The sequence below is a fragment of the Hemiscyllium ocellatum genome, chromosome 9 (assembly GCF_020745735.1).
Source record: "Hemiscyllium ocellatum isolate sHemOce1 chromosome 9, sHemOce1.pat.X.cur, whole genome shotgun sequence".
Classification (NCBI taxonomy): Eukaryota; Metazoa; Chordata; class Chondrichthyes; order Orectolobiformes; family Hemiscylliidae; genus Hemiscyllium; species Hemiscyllium ocellatum.
The window spans coordinates 115614097-115637709 of NC_083409.1; the positions used below are offsets into that span (position 1 = coordinate 115614097).

Here is a 23613-nt window from a genome sequence, read left to right on the forward strand (position 1 = left end):
CTAGAACTGCCAGAGTTTACAGGAGTCAGGAAGAGGGTTTATTGTTCACTGTGAAATCAGAATAACATTGGTGGGTGAATCAGAGGGTGACATGAGGCCATTCTGCCCACCTGCTGTCTGCTGTAAGACTTGGCTTAAAGCAAGCCATCTTCTCTCTTTCCCCCCACACTGTTCCTTTTCCAAATTACCATCCAACAACATGTTGAAAGCCCCAGTTTATTGATCAATGAAAACTTGTGGTTAGCAAATCAAAGAGCACAGGAAGGGGCCATTCAGCCCATCAATCCTGTGTTGGTTCTTTGAATGATCGATTTAATTAAAGCCACACTCTCTGCTCTTACCCTGCAGCCTCCTGCAATGTTCTTTTTCCAGTTTTTTTTTACTGATTCCCTTTTGAAAGTTATTACTGATTTGATTTAGGTTAATTTATTATTGTCACATTTACTGAGATACAGTGAAAAATATTGTATAGTGTGCTATCCAGACAAGTCATACCTTACACAAACACATTAGGATGACAGAACAGAATGAAGAATATAGTGTTATAGCTACAGAGAGGGTGCAGAGAAAGATTGACTCTAATATATGAGAGGGCCGTTCATAAAGCTGGTAACAGCATTCTTAAATCTATTGGTACGTATTTTCAAACTTTTGTATCTTGTGCCCAACAGGAGAGGGTGGAAAAGGATATAACCAGGGTGAGGCATCTTTGATTATGTTGGTTGCTTTCCCAAGGCAGTGGGAAGTGTACGGAATCTGTCCCCACTGCCCTTTCAGGCAGCACCTTCAGACCCCAACACCTCACTGTGTAAAACAACCCCCCTCCCCTCCCCCTCGGGGGCTTCTCCCCGATTCCCTTCAATCCCCCTCCCTCTGCTCCCTCACCCTCCTGGCCCTGGAAACACTCTCTCCTGATTTACTCCAACAAACTCTCTCCATGGTTTTGAAAACTCGGTTAAACCTCCTGGGACCTTCTCTGCTCTAAGGAGAACAATCCCAGCTTCTCCAGTCTCTCCACACTCACTGAAGTCCCTTATTCCTGATCCCATTCCAGTAAATCTCCTTGGCTCCCTCTCCTCACCCTGACATTATTCTGAAAGAGCAGGGCCCAGGATTGGACACGTTCCTCCCTGAGGCTGGGGTCTGGATGGTCTGAAAGGAGGGTAGGTTTGATTTGTTGACCAGTGAGTGAGCTGACAGGACAGGTCTGTCAGGGAACGTTATTCTGAACCAGAAACTCAGAAAACTGCAATGATCTCCTTCTAACTGTACCACTGTTGATCTTCACCATCCCTGTCCTCACATAGTTTTCTTTGTTTTCCTCAGGGATCGACAGGATTCCCAGGATTTCCTGGCTCAAATGGGGAAAAAGGAGCGAGGGTAAGGAGAGAGAGTTATTGATGGATCCCAGTATTTATTCAGCCAATCACTGATGTCGATCATTATTGCCAGTGTAATTGGCCAGTTGGTCAAGAGTAAAACATTTCTCAGGAAGGTCCTGTCCCAGCCTCAAGCCCAGGCTGCTCTGACTCTGCACCATGTGGCAGAGCCCAGCTCCATGTGTCTCACAGCATTCCATCAACCGGTAATCACCAACAGCGACCCACACAGTGTTCACTACACGATACACACCGTGTTCACTACAGCGATCAACACCGCGTTCGTGACAGTGACCCACACAGTGTGTATGACAGTGACCCACACAGTGTGCACTGCAGTGACCCACACAGTGTGCACGACAGTGAGCCACACAGTGTGTACGACAGTGACCCACACAGTGTGTACGACAGTGAGCCACACAGTGTGTACGACAGTGAGCCACACAGTGTGCATGACAGTGACCCACACAGTGTGTACGACAGTGACCCACACAGTGTGCACGACCGTGACCCACACAGTGTGCACAACAGCGACCCACACAGAGTGTATGCGCTGGAGGGGGTTACAGAGATAGGGAGGGGTTTATGGGCTGGAGGGGGTTACAGAGATAGGGCGGGGTTTATGGGCTGGAGGGGGTTACAGAGGTAAGGAGGGATGTAGGGGCTGGAGGATGTGACAGCAAGGGGAAGGGTGTAGAGGCTGGATGAGGTGACAGGGTTAGGGAGGGGTGTAGGGGCTGGAGGGGGTTACAGAGATAGGGAGGGGTTTAGGGGCTGGAGGATGTGACAGCGATGGGGAGGGATGTAGAGGCTGGATGAGGTGACAGGGGTAGGGAGGGGGAGTAGAGGCTGGAGGAAGTTACAGATAGGGAGGGGTTTAGGGGCTGGAGGGGGTTACAGGGATGATGAGAGGTGAACCAGCCAGACACCATGAGAATATTGTCGAACAGAGGTGCTGCATTGTGTCCCAGCTGGAGATGGTGAGGAGAGGGTTAAACCAGATGTTGAGGGAGTGCAGGATGAGTCAGGCTCTGATCTAATCGGAATGCCGGAGCAGGAATTATTGATGTGGGCAGCAGCTGGGAGGGAGCAGGTGTGGACGGGTCACTCGCTGATGGTGTGAATGCATGCAGGGGGTGGAGGGGTCAGAGGCAGGCAGTTTACTGATGGAAGGAACATGTCAATTGCTGCAATTTACAGAACAGCTCATCTCATCCTGACAGCATTGGGCAGCCAGCGCTGACAGTGACTTTAATCTGATCCCCCAGTGGGACGGGCCGGCCGGCCTCATTTCCGATGGTTGAGAATCACCAGAGACTTTATGAAAGCACTTGAAGCAATGAAGGCACTCATTCACCTCAGGGAACGTTAGTGAGTCATTCCTGTTCAAAGGCCAGTGACAATTCACCAACCAAACAGAGGCTGGAACATTGTCTGTCAGTGGGGGCAGGGGGGAAACGGGATGACAAAGCTTTCCCTTTATGTGAAATAACATGATTTCTGCAGCAGCATTGTTTATTGCATTGCCATAGCACCTGTCACTACATCACTGCAGAGATCTCGAGCCTTCCAGCCCATTGTCTCTGCAATGGTCAGAAATAACCACCTGACTATTCCAGTCCCACTTGAGGGCCCTTGGCCTATAGCCTTGTACAACCTGACACATCACACCGTTCATCACACTCAGAGAGGTACTGCTGCTGTGTGATCACTATTAACACTGTCACTGCTGCACTCCCTCAACACTGACCCTCCGACAGTGCAGCACTCCCTCAGCACTGATCCTCTGACAGTGCGGCACTCCCTCAGTACTGACCCTCCGACAGTGCGGCACTCCCTCAGCACTGATCCTCCGACAGTGCGGCACTCCCTCAGCACTGACCCTCTGACAGTGCGGCACTCCCTCAGCACTGACCCTCCGACAGTGCGGCACTCCCTCAGCACTGATCCTCCGACAGTGCGGCACTCCCTCAGCACTGACCCTCCGACAGTGCGGCACTCCCTCTGCACCTACCCTCTGAACATGATGCTCTATGTCACTGTATTGGCATTGGGTATCCTATTTGCCTGTTCCCTGTATAATTATATTTTCTCTTTGATTGACAGGGTGTTCCTGGTAAATCTGGCCCGAGAGGACAAAGGGGTCCGACCGTAAGTATCTGTCACTGTGCCCCCTCAGAAATGGCTTTACCAGTTACTGAGGGGCCTGGGGACTACAGACTTTGTGTTGACTAGATCTGAATATTTACAATCATCTGGTAAAATGTCAGTTAACGAAGGTATTGATATTGTCAAAGCTGCTGTGAATCATAGGATGAACTGGTTTGGATGTTTGATTCCAAACCGATCACAGAGTTGAACAAACCCCTGTTTTCTGCTGGAGGCTTCGCACTGGGTCTGGACTTAGGCAGCACTGCCTTTTGTTCTCTGGGGAAAAGGGGGATGTTCCTGGGAGTGGAGTGACAGTTTACTGAAGGCTGTCAGGGAAGGAGGGGGTGCAGTGAAGGTTTCCTAGACTGAGTCCTGGGCTGGCAGGACTGATGGGATCAAGAGAGAGTGCATTCACTGGAGTTTAGAAGAATTCAGAGAGGGCTCTCTGTTGGAATTCTCACAGGACTAGACAGGACAGATGCTAGAAAGGTGTTCCCAGTGACCAGAGACTCCAGAACCAGGGTATACCATGAGGAGATGAGGAGACTGAGACGAGGAGAAATCTCTTCACCCAGAGAATGGGAAGCCTGTGGAATTCTCTGCCTCAGAAGGAGTTATATAAACTTCTTATGGATGATGGGATCAAAGAGCATGGGGAAGAAGTCAGGACCAGGGGACTGAGTTGGATGATCAGCCATGATCATATTGGATGGTGGAACAGGCTCAAAGGGCCGAAGGGCCTACTCTTGCTCCTTTTTTTGTGTTTGACGCACACAATGGGCAGGAAAGCATCGGGTTTAAGAAGGACTGACAACCTGAGAAACTGGGCAGGAGGAGGGCAGAAACAGAGTCTCTCCCAATTTACTCAATCAATCTCATTTCCTGATTTTAAACTCCTCGGTTAATCCTCTCCAGAACTTTCTCTGCTCCACAGAGAACAATCCCAGCTTCTCCAGCTGCTCGGCCTGAGTGACTGCTCAACTAATGACGATTAAGGATGGCTCCAAAATCCAGAATGACCACGAAGAAAATTGGTCAATTAGGATCCAATCAGATGCACAAAAAGCACCTGAGAGGGAAAGAGAGAGTGGATTCTGAAAGAAATGAAAGAGATCTAAAGGGAAAAGAGGAATTAAACATATAAAAGTATAGATTAGATTAGATATAGATTACTTATAGCGTGGAAACAGGCCCTTCGGCCCAACCAGTCCACACCGACCCTCCAAAAAGTAACCCACCCAGACCTATTTCACTCTCACCAATGCACCTAACACTACAGGCAATTTATTTCCGAAGAGCCATTCCCCTACATTTACCCCTTCACCTAACACTACGGGCAATTTAGCATGGCCAATTCCCCTAACCTGCACACCTTTGTGACTGTGGGAGGAAACCGGAGCACCCGGAGGAAACCCACGCAGACACGGGGAGAACGTGCAAACTCCACACAGACAGTCGCCTGAGGCAGGAATTGAACCCGGGTCCCTGGCGCTGTGAGGCAGCAGTGCTAACCACTGTGTCACCGTGCCACCCCAAAGTCTTGAAGAATAATTCAGTAACGGTCTATAAGTGATTGACCTGTTTGAGATGATTTTTGTTTCGGGACTGAACAAGATCGAATGGCAAGAACCAAACCTCGTTTTATCACCAGGTTCCTCCTGCCATCGATATCCAGACAAACGTTCTGCTGTGACTTTGATTATTGGGAAAATCCTGAAATTCCTCAGAACTGGAGGGAATTAGAGAATGAGTTTGTGTTTTTGTGAAACTGATTTTGGAGTGAGGTGGAGTTGCCCAGTTTGCTGTGGTTGACATCATCACCGTGTGTCGTGAAGTTATTTATCCTCCAATTAAAAAGCGTGTTGGGAAAGGTCTCCATCTCGACAGTAAAAGCTCACCCATTTATTTCTGTCTGAGTCTTTCACGGTTTGTGGTGAATGTTTTGCAGGGTCCACGTGGAGGTCGTGGTCCAAGAGGTCCCACTGGAAAACCAGGAGCAAAGGTACGGACTGAGTGGGATCACTGAGGATATGGAATCATTTCTCACCTTCACCCGTTGCTGAGATTGACTGTGTGTTGTCTCTGTGTGTCCTTAGGGAACATCTGGAAGTGACGGTCCCCCTGGTGGGCCTGGGGAAAGGGTAAGTGAGGTGTCCATGACTGACAAGTGGATGCCCATCCTGTCAATCATCTGGTCCTTTGAGCTGGTTCTGCTCGCTGACAGGATCCAAGGCATCTCAAAGCCGTCTGGAAACATGACAGGAGCCTGTGTCCTCTCTGACCCTGTCCAGCTTTCAGTTCCTCCCTGAGAGACATCAGCAATGAAGCAGCTCCCACTGGCTGTTTAACCTCGACACACTGTCACCCAGGCACTGCTTCAATAAATAACACTGCTTCAGAGAGTTAGTGAACAATCTGTCACTGACTAACACATCCAACATCTTCACAACAACTACAATTTGCATTTATATAGCAGCCTTGAGGGAATTACAGCCTCAAAGCCATTTGCAGGAAAATAAAGTAGGCGGTTACAGAACTAGGGAGGGGGTGTAGGGGCTGGAGGAGGTTACAGGGATAGGGAGGAGGTGTAGGGGCTGGAGGAGGTAACAGAGGATAGGGAGGGAGTGTAGGGACTGGAGGGGGTTACAGAGATAGGGAGGGGATGTAGGGGCTGGAGGTGGTTACAGAGATAGGGAGGGGGTGTAGGGACTGGAGGAGGTTACAGAGATAGGGAGGGGGTTTAGGGGTTGGAGGAGGTTACAGAGATAGGGAGGGGTGTAGGGGCTGGAGGGGGTTACAGAGATAGGGAGGGGGTGTAGGGGCTGGAGGAGGGGGGGAGCTGATGATGTGAGTCGAGTTCCAAGCTGAATATTGTGACCGAGGGAGCGGAGGCTGTTGCCTGGATACTGTCCCAGTGTCTTGACTTCCCGAGGATTCTCTTGGCTGATATCTCGACTGAGAGACATTTCCCAAAAAGGGGAAAGGTTGAGTAGGTTGGGCCTGGTTTGATGGAAACAGCTCAGTGTCTAATCACCATCTGACAATATGAGCTGGTCACTGAGAAGGGGCGGTCACTCCGATGGTGGCTCAATCTTCGAGCTCTGGCCATAAGGACGATGTAAGCTGCTTGGAGCTGAGAGGGACATGGTGAGGGATACTTGTGTTCCCAGAGACATTCCAATGCTCTGTCGTGTTTCATCTTTATTCTGTTTGTTTTCTCAGGGACCTCCAGGACCCCAGGGCCCCACTGGATTTGCCGGACCCAAAGGGCCTCCAGTAAGTAAACTGTTCCCTTTCTGTGGGGATTCCTGAGCAGCCTGGCCCTGGCCTGGTCTCCATTCCATTCCAATGCAGAAACCAAACCTCCAGCTTCCCAAGTCAACACTGCATCAAGGCCCAGTCAGAGCCTTGGTACCTGATCTGAATGTGTATAGGAAGATCCCACTGCCTTTGGACCCACATTCTTGTTGCATATCCTCGGGAGGGAAAGCTGAAGGTTTCATGGTCAGATCGAATGGGTCGGACTTACAAGCAGTGCGATCTGTTACTCACTGAGCCCTGCTTTCCCCAGGAGCTGGCTAACCTCACTGACAGTTTACCCCTCTCGCTTGATCTCCCCACCCCCTTTCCGTTCCCCTCGGTTCTGCACCCTCACCTGTCCTACCCTCCACCTGCTCCCCTCACTATCTCCACCTCTGCCTCACTCTCCTGTGGCTTGGCTCCATTGGTCATCCTGAACATTTGGAGAGGTCAGAGGGTTAACTACCATCACACTCCTTCCCCCAGCTCCCCTGACCACCCCCACCCCTGGTGTAGCACAGGCAGAAGCTGCATGCTCTGATTGGCTGGGGCTCTCAGCCAATGGGCTTTCTATTTGATCCGAGGAAGATGTTACTGGTGTCTCAGGTTAATCACCTGCTTTCAATCTAACAATCCCAGAACAAGGAGACACAGGACTCTCTCTGACTCTGCAGCCAATGGGCATGGGCCCCCACGTCAGCCTGGGATTTAAACTCTCGTCTTGTGCCATCCCTCTGTGTTCATACCATTCTTACACCTCACCTCTCTGAGCTGTACACGGTCATGTGTTTACAGGGACCCGCTGGTAAGGATGGATTGCCAGGACACCCTGGACAGAGGGGCGAGACTGTGAGTATAACCCCTGTCACTGGGACGAGAATCCTGCTTTTTACCGGAGAGGCTGGGACAGGGAAAGGGGACAGAGAAGCTGCTGTTTGGTTGGGGGCCACATGGCATTAAGAAAGAATGTTCAAATAAATTTACTAGAACTTTCTGAGGTGGAACAAACATTGTGAATAAATGATGTATTTACATTTCTCAAAGACATTTGCTAAGGTGCTACTTGAATAGTTATAAGTAAAATGAGAAATCTTGGGTGGGTGGAGGGTAGGTGACAGATTAACATGGATCAAGGATTGAGTGACCAACAGAGAGTGACCATAAATAGGTCACTTTTAGTTTGAGAGCAGACAGAGCTTGGGACTCAGCATGTTATAATTTATACCAATGACTAGGACAGGAGGTCTGAAAGTTGAAACTTGCTGGTGGCAAAAAGGTAAGGAAGTGATTTGTGAAGAGAATATCAGGAGGTCTGTAAGGAGCAAAAACTGAGTGAGTGGGAAAGTTTTTGTCAGAGAGATCAATGTCTGGAGTTGACTTCTCCAGAGAGATCAATGTTTCATAAAAACGGAGCGGGATTGTGCAGCTGTGCAGTACAGAGGGATCTGGGGATCCTGGGCCATCAACAACAGCAGGAAACAAGGCCCGAGAGTGATCAGGAGAAGAACTGGAATGTTCAAGGGGAACAGATTGTAAAACTGGGGATGTTTTCTTCCAGTTTAAAATGTACTGGATGGTGGTGAGACCACGGGAACGCTGGGCACAGTCCTGGATTGCTCAGTTATAAAAGGATAGCATTACATTAGGAGAGAAAGTTCACTCCAGTGATTCCTGGGTGAGGGGGTTATCTAATGAGGGAAGGATGGACAGGCTGGACCTGTATCTAATGGGGTGATGAAGAATGTGAGGGGTCTTATTGAAACCTGTCAGATCCTGAGGGACCTTGTCAGGGTGGAGACTGAGAGGATGCTTCCCCTTGTACAAGGGTCTAGAGTGAGGGGACATGGGTTAGTAATGAAGGGTCTCCCATTGAAGACACAGGGTGAGGAGGAGTGTTCTTTCTGAGAATTTATGGGTCTTTGAAATTCCTTTCCCAAGGCAGTAGTGGAGGTTGGGCCATTGGATATTTCTCAGGTGGATTTTTGAGGTTGGTAGATTGACAAATGAAGGTCAAAGGTGACTGAGCATAGGTGGGAACCTGGAGTCAAGGCTGCAATCAGATGAGCCACAATCCTATTCAGAAAAGGAGCAGGTTTGAGGGACTGAATGGCCTACATCAGTCCCTATTCCAATGTTTGGAGAGTCAGTATCCTGCTCCTCAGGAAGGGGAGACTGGCCTGGGAGAGGGCAGTGCAGATTCACCAGAATAACCCTGTCCTCCCCGGGATCGATGACGAGGCTGGGTTATATTGACCGGCCTGGAAGGCCCTGAGTATGGAAGGTTAAACAGTCATTTTAGATTGTGTTCAGGTTGTTGCTGGATATTGGGTCTTACAGAATGGGATACACCTGCTCAGGAAGTCAGTGCAACAGCAAGTGTTTGTGAAATTTGGATTTTTGTTTCATCGAAGTTTCTGACGGGCAATTCTACCTTGACAGGCATCAGATATTTCCAAACAACCTTCAGGCAGGTTATGATCGGCTTTGAGAGTGAAACCTAGAGTTTGTGTGAGAATTAAAGTTTCTAGATTGTTTGCTTCAGGCAGATGTCAGAAGGACAGCAAGGTTTGAATCATCACCATGTCTGATTTCGAAGGTGTGAGTGACAATGAGAGCACTGTCGGAGTTGGTCTATTAGAATAATCGGAGAGGATTGTTCCTCTCTGCGTTCTGTGGGATCCAGGAAAATGGACGACAGGTGAATGAAAAATCACATGACAAATGATTAACACATGTGCACATACACCCTCCCTCCCTCCGAATCATACAGTCCCCCACAGTGTGGGAGCAGACCATTTGATCCATTGAATCCACAGTGACCCGCAGAAGAGTATCCCACCCAGAGCCACCCCATCCCTGTAACTTTTCATTTCCCTATGGCCAATCCACCCAAACCCCCACAGCTGTGGGAGGAAACCGGAGCACCTGGAGGAAACCCAAGCAGACACGGAGAATGTGCAAACTCCACACAGACAGTCACCCGAGGGTGGAATTGAACCTGGGACCCTGGCGCTACGAGGCAGCAGTGCTAACCACTGTTCAGTCCCACTTGCACACACTTTCTCAAACACAGGCACACATAGACCAACACACATACACATACACACACACGTAGACATGTACTCACAGTCAAATGTGGGGCATGACATTTTCTTGAAATATTAACTGCAAAAGAAAGAATACTCACTTTAACAATAAAAAATATTTTTGCAAGATTGACATAGTTTCTTGATTTAATATGTTCCGCTCACTACCAGAACTGCACCAAGAAATAACTCCACAGAGACCAGTATTCTGTCACCAAGTCCCCCTTTATTTACAGGTGGAGAGTCCTTCACATCAGTCCATTTCCCTCAGAGCCAGCTCTCAGAGTGAACAGAACCCCTGACACTCCTGTTTATATCTGTCAGCCCAAACTGAACTAGATTAACAGGCTCAATCAGGGAACTCATATTCTGTGAGGTCCACCTGACTTACCTTGTTATGATCACTAAATCAGAAATTACAGCAAGACTTGATCAGCAGGGAAAGTGGGCCAAGAAATAGTAGGTGGAGCTTAATATAGATAGGTGTGAGGTCTTGCGTTTTGGAAAGTCAAATCAAGGTAGGGGTTTCATGGTGAATGGTAGGGCCTTAAGGAGTGTAGTGGGACAGAGGGACCTTGGAGCTCAGGTGCACGGTTCTCTGAAAGTGGAGTCCCAGGTAGACAGAGCAGTGAAGAAGGCTTTTGGCACATTGACCTTCATCAGTCAGGGCATTGAGGATAGGAGTTGGGAAGTTATGTTGCAGTTGTACAGGGCAGTGGTGAGGCCACATTTGGGGTATTGTGTTCAGTTTTGGTCACCTTGTTATAGGGAGGATGTTATTAAACTGGAAAGAGAGCAGAAGAAATTTACAAGGAGTTAATGGTTTGAGTTATAGAGAGAGGTTGAACAAAGCTAGGAGTTACTACTTTAGAGAACAGGAGACTGAGGGGGATTTTATGAATGTGTACAAGATTATGAGAGGTAAGGTGAGTGCACTCAGTCTTTTTCCCGGGGTTGGGGAATCAAGCACTACAGGCCATCAGTTTAAAGTTAGAAGGGAAAGAATAAAAGGGAACCTGAGGGGCAACTTATTTTTCACATTCCATATGGTACGCATATGGAATGAGCTGCCAGCGGAAGTGGTTGAGGCGGGTACATTAACAATATTTAAAAGGCATTTGGACAAATACCTGGATAGGAAAGGATGAGAAGGATATGGGCCAAGTGCAGGGAAAGGGGGTTAGTGTGGATGGACATTTTGCTCAGCATGGACCAGTTTGTACCAAAGGGCCTGTCTCTGTGCTGTAGGACACTATGAACCCAGTGTTTTACACTGACAGACCCGTCTGCACCAATTCTGCACCCCAATGTTATACAGTGACAGACCCATCCACACCAGTACTGTACCCCAGTGTTATACAGCGACAGACCTGTCCCCACCAGTACTGTACCTCAGTGTTATACAGTGACAGACCCGTCCCCACCAGTACTGTACCCCAGTGTTATACAGAGACAGACCTGTCCCCACCAGTACTCCACCCCAGTGTAATACACTGACAGACCTGTCCCCACCAGTACTGTACCCCAGTGTTATACAGGGACAGACCTGTCCCCACCAGTACTGTACCCTAGTGTTATACACTGACAGACCTGTCCCCACCAGTACTGTACCCCAGTGTTATACAGGGACACACCTGTCCCCACCAGTACTGTACCCCAGTGTTATACACTGGCAGCCCTGTCCCCACCAGTACAGTTCCCCAGTGTTATACAGTGACAGACCTGTCCCCACCAGTACTGTACCCCAGTGTTATACAGGGACAGACCTGCCCCCACCAGTACTGTACCCCAATGTTATATAGTGACGGATCTGTCCCCACCAGTACTGTACCCCAGTGTTATATAGTGACGGATCTGTCCCCACCAGTACTGTACCCCAGTGTTATACAGGGATAGACCTGTCCCCAACAGTACTGTACCCCAGTGTTATACAGGGACACACCTGTCCCCACCAGTACTGTACCCCAGTGTTATACACTAACAGACCAGTCTCCACCAGTACTGTACCCCAGTGTTATATAGTGACAGACCAGTCCCCACCAGTAGTGTACCCCAGTGTTATACAGTGACAGACCTGTCCCCACCAGTACTGCACCCCAGTGTTATACAGTGACGGATCTGTCCCCACCAGTACTGTACCCCAGTGTTATACAGTGACAGACCTGTCCCCACCAGTACTGTACCCCAGTGTTATACAGAGACAGACCTGTCCTTACCAGTACTGTACACCAGTGTTATACAGTGACAGACCTGTCCTTACCAGTACTGTACCCCAGTATTATACAGTGACAGACCAGTCCCCACCAGTACTGTACCCCAGTGTAATACGCTGACAGACCTGTCCCCACCCAGTACTGTACCCGTGTTATACACTGACAGACCTGTCCCCATCTTTACTGAATCCCAGTGTTATACAGGGACAGACCTGTCCCCACCAGTACTGTACCCCAGTGTTATACAGTGACAGACCTGTCCCCACCAGTACTGTACCCCAGTGTTATACAGTGACAGACCTGTCCCCACCAGTACTGTACCCTAGTGTTATACACTGACAGACCTGTCCCCACCAGTACTGTACCCCAGTGTTATACACTGACAGACCTGTCCCCGCCAGTACTGTACCCCAGTGTTATACAGGGATAGACTTGTCCCCAACAGTACTGTACCCCAGTGTTATACAGGGACACACCTGTCCCCACCAGTACTGTACCCCAGTGTTATACACTAACAGACCAGTCTCCACCAGTACTGTACCCCAGTGTTATATAGTGACAGACCAGTCCCCACCAGTACTGTACCCCAGTGTTATACAGTGACAGACCTGTCCCCACCAGTACTGTACCCCAGTGTTATACAGAGACAGACTTGTCCTTACCAGTACTGTACACCAGTGTTATACAGTGACAGACCTGTCCTTACCAGTACTGTACCCCAGTATTATACAGTGACAGACCAGTCCCCACCAGTACTGTACCCCAGTGTAATACGCTGACAGACCTGTCCCCACCCAGTACTGTACCCGTGTTATACACTGACAGACCTGTCCCCATCTTTACTGAATCCCAGTGTTATACAGGGACAGACCTGTCCCCACCACTACTGTATCAGTGTTATACAGTGACAGACCCGTTCCCACCAGTACTGTACCCCAGTGTTATACAGTGACCGACCTGTCCCCACCAGTACTGTACCCCAGTGTTATACACTGACAGACCTGTCCCCACCATTACTGTACCCCAGTGTTACATAGTGACAGACCTGTCCCCATCTTTACTGTACCCCAGTGTTATACAGGGACAGACCTGTCCCCACCAGTACTGTACCCCAGTGTTATATAGTGACAGACCTGTCCCCACCAGTAGTGTACCCCAGTGTTATACAGTGACAGACCTGTCCCCACCAGTACTGCACCCCAGTGTTATACAGTGACGGATCTGTCCCCACCAGTACTGTACCCCAGTGTTATACAGTGACAGACCTGTCCCCACCAGTACTGTACCCCAGTGTTATACAGAGACAGACTTGTCCTTACCAGTACTGTACACCAGTGTTATACAGTGACAGACCAGTCCCCACCAGTACTGTACCCCAGTGTAATACGCTGACAGACCTGTCCCCACCCAGTACTGTACCCGTGTTATACACTGACAGACCTGTCCCCATCTTTACTGAATCCCAGTGTTATACAGGGACAGACCTGTCCCCACCACTACTGTATCAGTGTTATACAGTGACAGACCCGTTCCCACCAGTACTGTACCCCAGTGTTATACAGTGACCGACCTGTCCCCACCAGTACTGTATCCCAGTGTTATACAGGGACAGACCTGTCCCCACCCAGTACTGTACCCCAGTGTTATACAGTGACAGACCTATCCCCACCAGTACTGTACCCCAGTGTTATACAGTGACAGACCTGTCCCCACCAGTACTGTACCCTAGTGTTATACACTGACAGACCTGTCCCCACCAGTACTGTACCCCAGTGTTATACACTGACAGACCTGTCCCCGCCAGTACTGTACCCCAGTGTTATACAGGGATAGACTTGTCCCCAACAGTACTGTACCCCAGTGTAATACAGGGACACACCTGTCCCCACCAGTACTGTACCCCAGTGTTATACACTGGCAGCCCTGTCCCCACCAGTACAGTTCCCCAGTGTTATACAGTGACAGACCTGTCCCCACCAGTACTGTACCCCAGTGTTATACAGGGACAGACCTGCCCCCACCAGTACTGTACCCCAATGTTATATAGTGACGGATCTGTCCCCACCAGTACTGTACCCCAGTGTTATATAGTGACGGATCTGTCCCCACCAGTACTGTACCCCAGTGTTATACAGGGATAGACCTGTCCCCAACAGTACTGTACCCCAGTGTTATACAGGGACACACCTGTCCCCACTAGTACTGTACCCCAGTGTTATACACTAACAGACCAGTCTCCACCAGTACTGTACCCCAGTGTTATATAGTGACAGACCAGTCCCCACCAGTAGTGTACCCCAGTGTTATACAGTGACAGACCTGTCCCCACCAGTACTGCACCCCAGTGTTATACAGTGACGGATCTGTCCCCACCAGTACTGTACCCCAGTGTTATACAGTGACAGACCTGTCCCCACCAGTACTGTACCCCAGTGTTATACAGAGACAGACCTGTCCCCACCAGTACTGTACACCAGTGTTATACAGTGACAGACCTGTCCCCACCAGTACTGTACCCCAGTGTTATACAGTGACAGACCTGTCCCCACCAGTACTGTAACCCAGTATTATACAGTGACAGACCAGTCCCCACCAGTACTGTACCCCAGTGTAATACGCTGACAGACCTGTCCCCACCCAGTACTGTACCCGTGTTATACACTGACAGACCTGTCCCCACCCAGTACTGTACCCGTGTTATACAGTGACAGACCTGTCCCCATCTTTACTGAATCCCAGTGTTATACAGGGACAGACGTGTCCCCACCACTACTGTATCAGTGTTATACAGTGACAGACCCGTTCCCACCAGTACTGTACCCCAGTGTTATACAGTGACCGACCTGTCCCCACCAGTACTGTACCCCAGTGTTATACACTGACAGACCTGTCCCCACCATTACTGTACCCCAGTGTTACATAGTGACAGACCTGTCCCCATCTTTACTGAATCCCAGTGTTATACAGGGACAGACGTGTCCCCACCACTACTGTATCAGTGTTATACAGTGACAGACCCGTTCCCACCAGTACTGTACCCCAGTGTTATACAGTGACCGACCTGTCCCCACCAGTACTGTACCCCAGTGTTATACACTGACAGACCTGTCCCCACCATTACTGTACCCCAGTGTTACATAGTGACAGACCTGTCCCCATCTTTACTGTACCCAGTGTTGTGCAGAGACAGATCTGTCCCCACCAGTACTGTACCCCAGTGTTATACAGGGACGGATCTGTCCCCACCAGTACTGTACCCCAGTGTTATACAGGGACAGACCTGTCCCCACCAGTACTGTACCCCAGTGTTATACAGGGACAGACCTGTCCCCACCAGTACTGTACCCCAGTGTTATACAGGGACAGACCTGTCCCCACCAGTACTGTACCCCAGTGTTATACAGGGATGGATCTGTCCCCACCAGTACTGTACCCCAGTGTTATACAGGGATAGACCTGTCCCCACCAGTACTGTACCCCAGTGTTATACAGGGACGGATCTGTCCCCACCAGTACTGTATCCTTATATTAAAATAATAATGTTTTTGTTTTTCAGGGTTTCCAAGGCAAGACCGGGCCCCCTGGTCCGGGGGGTGTTGTGGGACCTCAGGTAGGACACCTCTCGCTGGTGGAGTTTGGGGTGGAGGGGGAGCAGCTGTCTGTGTGTGTCACTGTCCAGCAGCCTGCTCCCTGTCAACTATTAATTGAACTGTCAAACTGAACTGGAACATGGAACTCTCGGGGGTGTCTTCTGTTGGTAATCTGGGGAGGTGTGTCAGTTAACAATCCATCCCTGACATGGGGCTAATCTCTGATCCGAGTGTGAAGACTCCTTGGTCTTAGGGCCAAGAGCTCACACTCTGGGACAACAGTAGTTGAGGTCTGGGCAGTGACCACTCCATTATCATGCAGTTTCCACAACCCGTCTCCAATCCCTCACGGAATCAGAGTTACTCTGCAGGGTGTGATGGAGCAGCGAAGATTGGGAATTGATCCAGTCATTATGTTTAGACTCTAAGGGGATTGGATCAGCTCCTCCCTGACCAGCTGCCTCACTGTATCCAGGTCAGGAAACCCTGCAGAGCCTGACCTCCAATGGACAGATTCCAGTGTGATCCAGGGATCAATATTCCAGTGTGATCCAGGGATCAATATTGCAGTGTGATCGAGGGTAATCATTGGAGCAGACTCCAGGGAGAGACCGTGGAGGCTGTTCATGTTGATTCTTTCAAATGGAAATGAGAGTGATTTCTCTCAGGACACCACATGCTGGGCTCCAGGATCTGAGTAATTGGAGATGTGACGTGTGGAGATTACAGCGAGTTCAGGAGGAACAGGGGACTTTGGATCAGTGGTTCCCAAAGCGCTCCCCCATTGAGAGATGGAGGTTGGGTGGGGAGTGGGCTTCGTCACCTCCTGTCTGGGCTCATTGATAGATGGAACATTGTGATTGGTCACAGACTCCATTATCATTGGGTCACGTGACTACCCAGTGAGTGGTCCAATCTTTAGATTAGATTCCCTACAGTGCAGAAACAGGCCCTTCGGCCCAACAAGTCCACACCGACCCTCCGAAGAGCAACCCACCCAGACTCATTTCCCCGACTAATGCACCTAACACTACGGGCAATTTCCCATGGCCAATTCACCTAAGCTGCACATCTTTAGATTGTGGGAGGAAACTGGAGCACCCAGAGGAAACCCACAAGATACGGGGAGAACGTGCAAACTCCACACAGACAGTCACCTGAGTCAGGAATTGAACCCGGGTCCCTGGCTCTGTGAGGCAACAGTGCTAACCACTGAGCCAATGTGCCTTCCCAGCAGAACAGCTCCAGTAGAGAAGGAGGCCACTCAGCCCATTGAGTCTGTGATAGCTCTCTTCATGAATAATTTGGCTCCTTCCATTCCACCACCCTTACCCTATCGACAACTCAATCTTTTCATGAGATTCCATTTCCTTTCTGAGATCACTGGGGTTTAAGATGAAACTCCGGATGGTTGGGGAGGGTAGTTTATCACCCAGTAATCGCCTGGTTCAGACAAGGTTCTGTGATAACTGGAGTATGAGAGATGCTGAAGTGTCATTGGTGACAGGACTCCACCGTTCTGGGGTTTGGTTCAGTCTCACTGTGGAATGACCCTCTGCAGATTCCTATTTTGCGTTTGTGATTGCATTGGGATTTCTTAGGGATTGTGAGATATTGATGGCCCTGAGTCTGGTCTCCGCAACACAGTGGGCAGGGCGGTGGAGATGGTGGAACACCTTCTGTCTATCTCTCTCAGGTCAGACCCTCCAGTGTCTTTGTTCAGGAACAGCCTCCTCCCTGCCCAGCTTTTCCTGACCATCAGAGCCTCTCTGTTCAAGTTCCTGCTCCTGCAATCAGGGAGAAAGGTTTCTATCAGACCCAAGGAGAATCCCAGGAAGTGACATGAAAATACGATCCTGCTCAGAGGTTTTCCAATGGATCGTTAATTCTTGTCAATAAATCTTGTGCAAAATTTGAGAACTTATCCTTCGCTTTAGAAAGAACTGCTGAGAGAAATTAGCCTCTCCATTAGAAATCATTAATGTTTCAGCCAATCGTCATGGAATGGCTTTAATTTCAGGAGACAGTGAGGACGCCAGATGCTGGAGATCAGGGTTGAGAGTGTGTTGCTGGAAAAGCACAGCAGGTCAGGCAGCATCCCACTAGAATCGACGATTCAGGGCCAGAGCCCTTCATCAGGAATACCCTTCATCGATGTTCCTGCTCCTCGGATACTCCCTGAACCTGCTGTGCTTTTCCAGCACCACACTCTCGACTCTGGCTTTAATTTCAGAATGACTTCTCGGTTTCAGAGAGAAATCTCACTGTTTAATGTATTCCAATTATATGTTAACAAAATGTTAATGATATGTTAATGACAGGTTATTGAATGATCTTGCTCCCTTCATAGTGACCTGTGTCCTCTTGTTGCTGGTGTTAGGGTCCAACAGGAGAGACCGGGCCGTTAGGTGAGCGAGGGCACCCAGGACCCCCTGGACCACCAGGGGAACAAGGTCTCCCAGGAGCAGCTGGAAAAGAAGGTGCTAAGGTGAGTCTTGCTGGATATTTAACAAAGGAGGCAGTTCAGAGAAGGTTCACTAGCATGATCCCTGGTATGGAGGGGTCAAACAGATTGGGAGTCTACTCACTGGAGTTTAGAAGAGTGAGGGGTGAGGGCGTGACCTCATTGAGGATTCTGAAGGAGCTTGACACGGTCAATGCTGAGAGGATGGTCCCCCTCATGGGGACAGTCTCAGCCCAGAGGACACTGCCTCAGAATAAATAAAGGGACACCAATTCAAGACTGAGATGAGGAGGAATTTCTTCCCTCAGAGAGTTGTGAGTCTTTGCCAAAGGGAGGTGTGGGGGCAGAGGCCTTGTGTATATTTAAAGCTGAGAGAGAGAGATTCTTGGTCAGTCGGGGAAATCAAAGGTTATGGGGAACGGGGAGCGAAGTGGACGTGAGGAATGTCGAATCGGTCATGAGAATGAGAGAGCAAGCTCGAGGGGCCAAATGGCCTACTCCTGTTCCATTTCTGATGGTCCAATGGTCTCTGGTGTTTGTCAGTCAGTAGGGATGGACCAATCCCAGTCGTGTGCCGTGCCCTGATATCTCGTCACTCGATAACCCCGGTTACACAATCTCCGAATTCTCCTGCCCCCAGATTAATTAAATCAACCACTTCTAAAGCAAGCAACTCCCCCAACAATTCATTCCCCAAAATTTCTTGCCTCAATGTTTAATTCCTGAAATCCTAAACAATCTAAAAGCCCCAAAACTCTCAAGCTGTGCAAACTCCAAACTGTCACAACCCCATCCCCCCCCCCCCCCCCCAACTACTCAACGGCAAGAGTCTCCAACTATGCAAATCCCTGCACAATAACTCGACCTGCTTCCCCTGCCCAATCAGCTCCAAGCACCCAACCCCCAATTCTCCAAAACTCTGCCCACGTTCCCCACAGCCTCACGGTGACCCAAACTGCAAACTTTACAAATGGAGCAGATTCAAGGGGCCAAATGGTCTTCACCTGGCCTTAATTATGCAGCACAGCCGATGCCCTTCAGCCCATCAAGTCAGCACTGTCCTGTCTACAATCATCCCACTTTCCTGCACTAGTCCCATAGCCTTGAATGCCACGATATTTCAGTTGCTCATCCAAGTCCTTGTTTAAAGGTTTCAAGGTGTCTTTTGCCTCAACCTTCCTCCCAGGCAGCGTATTCTGGACCCCTACCTTTTCTTCAAATCCCCTCTAAATCTCTTGCCTTTCACTTTAACATTATATCATTATTGTCCCTTTAATTAAAGGAAACAACTTCTCTCAATCCATGCCCTTCATCGTCTTACGCACCTCTATCAGGCCCCCCCCTCAACTTTCTCCACTTCAAAGCAAACACCCTGAGCTTATCCAGCCTCTCCTCATCGCTGCTATACTCCATCGCAGGGAGCATCCTGGTGAATCCCCTCTGACCCCTCCCACCCCCCGAGTACAATCACATCCTTCCTAATGTGTGGGGACCAGAGCTGCACACAGTACTCCAGCCTATCACTTCATCACAGGCCTGTACAGCTCCAATATAACCTTTCAGCTCTTATATTCAATTCCTTGACGAATAAAGGTAATGATCGGATGTACCTTCGTAACCATCCTTTTAACGTGTCCTGCCACCTTCAGGGATCTGTGAACACACACCCCAAGATCCCTCTGAGCTTCCTAGAGTCCTACCATTCATCGAGTATTCTCTTGTCTTGTTCCTTTTCCCAAAGTGGATCACCTCCCATTTATTAAGGTTAAACTCCATCTGCCATTGATCTGTCAATCTAACCAATCCCTTTTAACTTCCTGTACCAGTATCAACATAGCCAGTCATAGGCTTCACCTCCACTTTCCCATGTGCTTCCCATATCTCTCAATTCCCAGAAACAAAAAATCACTTTTTAAAAATAGGTTCACAGGATGTGACATCACTGGCTAGGCAACTATGTCTCACCCATCCTTAATTGCCCAGAGGACAGTTAACGGTCACCTACATTGCAGTGGGTCTGGAGTCACAAGTTGGCCAGACCCAGGTAAGGATAGCAGACTTCCTTCTGTACAGGACATTAATGAACCTGATGGGTTTTTATGACGATTGACAAATGGTCCCCATTTCACGAGCTTTAAATTCCCAATTGTTATTGAATTCCAATTTTGCAATCTGTCTTGGTGGTATTTAAACTGTTGTTCTCAGAATGGAGGGGAGGAATTCAATCTAAATATCAACCCCATCAAACCCTATCAGAATCCTGGATGTATCAATGAGATCCTCAATCCCTCTAATTCTTCTGAATGTCAGAGAATGTTGACCCAGTTTACTCAGCCCCATGTTACAGGTCAACCCCCTGGACCCAGGGAACCATCAGGTGAACCATCAGTGCCCTCCTGCACCGCAGGTCCACGCTCCCTTCATTACAGCCAGCAACACTGCCCACTGTATCCCAGCATCTGCTCCCCAAACACCCGGCCAATTGTTACTGTCCCCCAGACCCCTTGGGTTATAGGCCAACTATTTTTCTTAGGACAAGGTTGTCACTGGCTGGGCCCAGCGTTTATCGCCTGTCCCTAGTTGCCCCTTGAAGGTGGGGGTGAGCTGCCTTCTTGAGCCGCTGCAGACCATGTGCTGTAGGTAGACCCACAAAGCCCTTAGGGAGGGAATTCCAGGATTCTGACCCAGTGACAGTGAAGGAACGGTGATATATTTCCAAGTCAGGATGGTGAGTGCCTTGGAGGGGAACCTATGGATGATGTTCCCATGTACCTGCTGCCCTTTTCCTTCTAGATGGAAATGGTCGTGGGTTTGAAAGGTGCTGTTGAAGAAACATTGATGAATTTCTGCATTGCATCTTGTAAATAGTACACACAGCTGCTACTGAGCGTGGAGGGAGGGGATGTTTGTGGATGTGGTGTCTATCAGGCAGGGGCTGCTTTCCACCTGGATGGTGTCAAGCTTCTTGAGTGTTGTTGGAGCTGCACCCATCCAGGGCAGTGGGGAGTATTCCATCACACTCCTGACATGTGCCTTGTAGATGGTGGGACAGGCTTTGGGGAGTCAGGAGGGGGGTTACTGGGAGGGCGGGTAGGGTTTTGATGGCAGGAACAAGGGGGAAACCCCTTAAAATCTGGTGGGAGTTCTGGAACCTGCTCTTGTAGCCACTGTGTTTATGGAGGAAGTCCAGTTGAGTTGCTGATCAATGGTAATCTCCAGAATGTTGATAATGGGGGGTTCAGTGATGATAACGCTACTGAATGTCAAGGGATGTTGGTCATAGCCTGGCATTTTGTTTGTGGCATAAATGTTACTTGCCACTTGTCAGCCCAAGCCTGGTTATTATCCAGATCTTGTTGCGTTTGAACATGGACTGCTTCAGTATCTGAAGAGAGGCGAGTCATGCTGGACATGACATTTGCTGTTACCCGCCTCTCTGTGTTCCTTGTACAAATGCACATGTACTTCTACTTTTACAATGCCAGCTTTTACAAGTTTCATCCTTTCAAAAGTACTTGCCTTTTCTTTCCTTATAATATCACATCCCCCCGGTAAACTGATGTGGTCACCTGATGGCCTACTTACTCAACCTCTCGAGATCTGGGTTGGGCCAATCAGGGATTGTGAAGGGAACTTGTGCCTGGAATCTGAAAAGGTAGGGGAGGCCCGAATGAGTTTTTTGTTAAAGTTTTCACTAGAGAGATGGACCTTATTAATAGTGACAACATCATGACCAGGTTAATAGATTTGAACAGATTGATATTAAGGGGATGTGCTGGAAATTCTGGGAAACATCAAGATAGATAGGTCCCCAGGGCCAGACCAGATACATCCAAGAGAACTGTGGGAAGCGAGGAATGAGATTGCTGCGCTTCTGGCGATGATCTTTCTATCCTCACTCTCCATGGAGTAGTACCGGATGATTGGAGGGAGGCGAATGTTGTTCCTCTTTTTGAGAAAGGGAACAGGGAAATCACTGGGAATTACAGACCAGTCAGTCTTACATCAGTGGTCAGCAAGGTACAGGAAAGGATTCTGAGAGAGAGAATTCATAGTTTGATTAAAGACAGTCAGCATGGCTTTGTGAGGGGCAGGTCATGCCTCACAAGCCTTATTGAGTTCTTTGAGGATGTGGCGAGACAAGCTGACAGAGATTGAGCTGTGGATGTGGTGTATATGGATTTCAGCAAGGCATTTGATAAGGTTCCCCATGGTAGGCCTATTCAGAAAGTCAGGAAATATGGGATACAGGGAAATGTGGCTGTTTGGATACAGGATTGGCTGGCTGAAAGAAGACAGCGAGTGATAGTGGATGGAAAGTATTCCGCCTGGAGGTTAGTGACCAGTGATATCCCGCAGGGATCTGTTCTTGGGCCTCTGCTCTCTGGAGTTTTTATAAATTACTTGGATGAAGAAGTGAAAGGGTGGGTTAGTAAATTTGCCGATGACACAAAGGTCAGTGATGTTGAAGATCATATCGAGGGCTGTTGCAGGCTACAACATGACATTGATAGGATGCAGAGCTGGGCTGAGAAGTGGCAGATGGAGTTCAACCTGGATAAATGTGAAGTGATTAATTTTGGAAGGTCAAATTTGAATGCTGAATACAGGGTTAAAGACAAGATTCTTGGCAGTGTGGAGGAGCAGCGGGATCTTGGGGTCAATGTCTATAGATCCCTTGAAGTTGCCACCCAAGTGGATAGGGTTGTTAAGAAGGCATATGGTGTTTTGGCTTTCATTAACAGGGGGATCGAGTTTAAGAGCTGCACGGTTTTGCTGCAGCTCTATAAAGCCCTGGTTAAACCACACTTGGAATATTGTGTCCAGTTCTGATCGCCTCATTGTGGGAAAGAAGTAGATGCTTTAGAGAAGGTGCAGAGGAGATTTACCAGGATGCTGCCTGAACTGGAGGGTTGATCTTATGGAGAGGGATTGAGTGAGCTAGGGCTTTTCACACCTATAAAGGTGACTTGATAGAGATGTGCAAGGTAATGGAGGCATAGATAGAGTGGATAGTCAGAGGCTTTTCCCCAGGGCAGAAATGGCTGTTGTAAGGGATCATAATTTTAAGGTGATTGGAGGAAGGTTTAGGGGAGGTGTCAGAGATAGCTACTTTACACAGAGTGGGGGGGTGCATGGAATGCCCTGCCAGTGGTGGGAGAGTCAGAGACATTAGGGACATTTAAGCAACAACTGGATGAGTATGTGGATGGCAGTAAATTGAGGGGTGTGTAGGTTAGGTTGATCTTAGATTAAGATAAATGCTCGACACAACATTGTGGGCTGAAGGGCCTGTGCTGTACTGTGCTGTACTGTTCTGTGATCTGTGATCTGTGTTTCGTCTCTCTGCAGCCTCTGTCTGCTGTGTATAGCCTGACCTTTCCAGCCAGCTCTGCATCATCAATAAATATCAATAACGTGACACTCCGT

General features: G+C 49.0%; 1 protein-coding gene across 2 annotated transcripts in view; it reads left to right on the plus strand.

The window, feature by feature from the left end:
* LOC132819213 (collagen alpha-1(XI) chain-like) overlaps nt 1-23613 on the plus strand; it is a 220848-nt gene that overhangs the window by 108007 nt on the left and 89228 nt on the right. For both annotated transcript variants that reach the window (XM_060830676.1, XM_060830677.1), the window contains 8 exons: nt 1327-1380; nt 3486-3530; nt 5479-5532; nt 5627-5671; nt 6753-6806; nt 7626-7679; nt 15686-15739; nt 18100-18207. In XM_060830676.1, the coding sequence (XP_060686659.1) occupies nt 1327-1380; nt 3486-3530; nt 5479-5532; nt 5627-5671; nt 6753-6806; nt 7626-7679; nt 15686-15739; nt 18100-18207 (468 nt within the window). The remainder of the gene's footprint in view (nt 1-1326; nt 1381-3485; nt 3531-5478; nt 5533-5626; nt 5672-6752; nt 6807-7625; nt 7680-15685; nt 15740-18099; nt 18208-23613) is intronic.